The sequence below is a fragment of the Diabrotica virgifera genome, chromosome 6 (genome assembly GCF_917563875.1).
Source record: "Diabrotica virgifera virgifera chromosome 6, PGI_DIABVI_V3a".
NCBI lineage: Eukaryota > Metazoa > Arthropoda > Insecta > Coleoptera > Chrysomelidae > Diabrotica > Diabrotica virgifera.
The window spans coordinates 193,395,010-193,399,366 of NC_065448.1; the positions used below are offsets into that span (position 1 = coordinate 193,395,010).

Below are 4,357 nucleotides of genomic sequence, written 5' to 3' on the forward strand. Positions count from 1 at the left end.
AGTAAAAAGGAATACGACGACTGCCGAAAAGAAACAAGAAAAATGATACGCACAAAGAAAAGAAACTATGAACAACAAAAATATGAAGCTATCGAGAGAGACCGACCCAAATCAGGCTCCAGAGAATTCTATAAAGCAATCTCCACTGAGAAAAGATGACATAGAACCAATTCTATCCATACACTGAGAGACAATTAAGGCCATATGATAATCGACGATAAAGAACTAACAGAAGAATGGAAAGGATATTTCAGGGACCTTCTAAACATCATACAGGAAGAACAGTACAAAGAAGAGACCTATATAACAGCAGACATGCCCGTCGAAACTCCCTCTTTTGAAAAAACCCGAAAGGCCTTAACACTTTGGCCGCCACGCCAAACTAGTGGAGGGTTCCGTTGGGCCACGACTTTTTTTTTCTTTAAACTATCTCTAAATTACTTAATTAACATAGTAAACAACATTTTTGACAAAAAATATTAGTGCGCATGTGTGTTTGGTGTGTGTGCCAAAAATATACACGCGGCCTAGAGAATGGAAAATGTCTCTGTGCGCCACGTGTATACTTTTGTATACACATTTAGGAAGGGACTTCCCACGTAGGAAGGGACTTCCCACGTGTAACCTTGACGAAAACGTTGATGACCAGTAATTCTGGAACACGAGAGAGATCGTCAGTTGTAAAGAAACATTCGCAACGTGCTTTTACATTAATTATTGTGCATAATGTCTTACGAGAAAGAACAACGGAGATTGCAGAGTTTATGGGATGACAATATGAGCGATGATACCGAGGATCCATATTACAACGACTCAGATAATGACCCTGTGTACCAACAAGAGAGTTCGAGTACTGGCAGTAGTGTACTGACTTTCAACGAACCCAGAAAAAAAAGACGTAGGATTGAGAAGCTGGAACTTGAAGGTTAGTAATTTTTTTCTTTTGTATATATATTGTATAAAATTTGACATTTTATTTACCGATTGTTTCAAATCATCACTCGGGGAATTTTATTATTTACCAAAGTTAGAACATCAAAACGAAACTCAAGATTGTTTCTCAATAGGTAATAAAAATTTAGTATCAAATATTAAAAAACTCATAATAATAGTTATTATGAGTTTTTTATTATTATTGCGGTATGAATGAATCGTCAAAGATATCTGCAATTTTTTTCCGACTAACAATAACACAAGGAATATGAACTACCTAGCGTAAAACTTTCCTAACCATGTTTTTTTTGTTTCAGAATCTGAGGATTCTGAAATAAATGAGTCGTCAAATGAGGAAGAGCAAGATGTTGTGTCGGATTGGGGCGTAGTTGTTGGAGATCCCAAAGACTTTGATTTTGATGGGGACATTGGTCTGGTGAAAGAAGTACAAGATATGAAAGGTGAAGATATATTTGCTTACTATAAATTATTTCTTGATGACGAGCTAATAAATACCTTAGTAACCGAAACCAATTTATACGCGGAACAAGCCATAATAAAAGCCATTACGGAAGAGACTCTCATGCCGTCCTCTAGACTAAGTAAATGGACCAACGTGACGTGCGAAGAAATGTATTGTTTCTTGGGTTTTCTGCTATGGATGGGTTTAGACAAAAAACCGAAAATCACAGATTATTGGAAACGTTCTGAAATTTATTGGTCTGAAGCGGCAAACCGAATGTCTCGAAACCGCTTTGAAAATATTCTAAGAATGTGGCATTTCGCTAACAATGAACACTGCGAAGAAGGAGACCGACTGGGCAAAATTCGATTCCTGGTTGACTCCCTAAATAAGAAGTTCAAGCAAGTTATCTTTCCTGACGAAAATGTCTGTATAGACGAAACAATGGTACCCTTCCGAGGGCGCTTAATTTTTCGACAATATGTCAAAGGAAAAAGGCATAAATTTGGAATTAAGCTTTTCAAACTATGTCTCCCTGGAGGGTATACTTACCATTGTAAAATATATTGCGGAACAGAAAAATCAAATGACATGCTGGTAGCCACGAAGATTGTTTTTGAACTTATGGGTAAGTGTCTTGATAAAGGCATGACTCTGTATACCGATAACTGGTATACCAGCACCGAGTTAGCCCAAAAATTACTTGAAAGAAAAACCCATCTTGTCGGGACACTCAGAAAAAATAGGAAAGGGATTCCAAAAGAAATTTTGTCAACAAAATTGAAAAAAGGCGAAATTATAGGCAGAGAGAAAGATGGCATAGTTTTATTCAAATGGAAAGATAAACGGGACGTGTTGATGCTCACAACAAAACATGATGAAACGCTAGTTGAAGTTCCGGGCAGAATAAATAAATTTAAACCCAAGGCAGTTGTTGATTATAACAAAGCAAAAACGTTTATTGATTTATCTGACCAGATGTCGTCATATTCAACTTCTGTAAGACGAAGTCTTAAATGGTACCGTAAAGTTGCAGTAGAATTAATTACTGGAACTTGTGTCGTAAATGCTTGTTATTTATTCAATAAAAACAATAACAAAGTAGATAAAAAACAAATAACAGAATTACGAGAAAGTTTATGTTTGAAAATGCTTGCTTTCGGAAAAAAAGAAAATCCTTTAGATTTTCAACTGCAAGATCAACTAAAACACAGATTGATCCCAACCGAAAAAAAAGGACGTTGTGCTATATGCTACAAAAAATATAAGGATGCCAATGGGCGAGTATACGCAACAAAAAATTCAAGACAAGTTAAAACCAAATGTGAAACTTGTGAGGAACATTTTATGTGTCTGGAATGCTTTTTTGACAATCATATTTCTAATAGAAAATAATGTTTTTTTATTTTTTTCTTTCTTTTATTATGTAAAATTTTTTGTTAACTTTTTTTAATTGTTCGTAAAACTTTTGTAATAAATAGCTTATTTTTAGTTATTATTTGCCATTTGAATAATCAAGGTTGCCGCGTTACTTCTTCTTCTTCTTCTTCTATACTATATGTGATAAATAGTATAAAACGGTAACAGGTAAACAAATCGTAATAAAAAAAGTAAACTTTTTAATTTCCTGCTGCTAAGTATATTTTTAGGTAGCCTGCAGCCACGTCAGTTAACTACCCATTAGAAATACATATATATTGAGCTCTTTGAATATACACATGGCTCCAACCAAAACTTTGCATGTGTATCTAAAAGTATACACGCAGCGATTTTGACCCTCGCGTGTGTATACTTTTGGATACACACGGCGGCCAAAGTGTTAAATAAGGTGAAAAATGTGAAAAAATCACAAAGTGAAATGTGAAATGTGTAAATGTGAAAAATCACAATGCGCCGGGTACGGACGAGATACCAGCAGAATTTCTGAAATATGGTGGAGAAACACTACATCGCCAAATCCACCAATTAATAACACGGGACGGCGTTATCCATAACTCGACCAAGCCCCAAAACATAGTTTTGAGATAAATGGCTTCAAAGTTTTTCGTCTCTTGGTTGCTTAATGGTCGCTTAATGGTAGGTGGATTAATGTCGCTTGGTTTAATTTTGTTTTTCTTAGTAACCATTAACGTGACAATAACAGGGATTTTTTCCAAGATAGTTTTAGCTATGTGTCACAAGAATCCGCTGTTATCTCGATATTAAAGAAATGGCGCTTGGTCGAGTTATGCATAACGCCGTCCGCTAAAAGAAATGATACCAGCAAGATGGAAGGAAAACATCATAGTACCCATCCACAAAAAAGGAAACAAAACAAAATGCGCGAATTACAGAGGAATTTCAATCTTAAACACGGCATATAAAATCCTCTCAAACATCATTATTAGTAGACTAACCCCTGTAATAATAATGCTTAAGTATTTATTAAATATTATATTTAATAAAAATAAGATTTACAATCTTAACGTTACGACATGTTATATGTTGTAGTTCTAACCTTCTAAACTATATCTAACTTCATTGTGCCAAGTCACGCCTCTTCTTCTTTACCATGGCCTATTACTACATCTCCCCTTTTTCTCTTTTTTTTTTACAAAACTTTAATCAAACAAAAAACTATGCTAATACAAAATACAATCAGAGTAAACTATACTAATATAAAATATAATCAGAATACTTGGCAGGCTGTATGATAGTACGTGATGGTCTCAGGCTCACATCAGTATCACACTCTGAACTGCCAGAACTCTGAGCTTTACTGCAACTAGGTTGATCATTATTGTCATCACTTAAATTCTGAGTTTGCCTAATATCAGGATCAATTTTTGACTTACGCAAGTGATAGCTGTTTCTTCTTAAGATGTTTTTACCATTATCAATTAAATACGACCTTGGAGCCTCATGTTTACAATAACAGCCGGACTCCATTGATTATTGTCCTTGTACACCACATTTTCACCT

General features: G+C 35.0%; 1 protein-coding gene across 1 annotated transcript; it reads left to right on the plus strand.

The window, feature by feature from the left end:
- The first annotated feature begins 363 nt into the window (after positions 1–363).
- On the plus strand, positions 364–3,214 carry LOC126886609 (piggyBac transposable element-derived protein 4-like). Its single transcript, XM_050653562.1, has 2 exons — positions 364–925; positions 1,251–3,214. The coding sequence occupies exons 1-2, from the start codon at positions 727–729 to the stop codon at positions 2,789–2,791; spliced, it is 1,740 nt and encodes a 579-aa protein (XP_050509519.1). The 5' UTR covers positions 364–726; the 3' UTR covers positions 2,792–3,214.
- Positions 3,215–4,357: the final 1,143 nt, after the last annotated feature.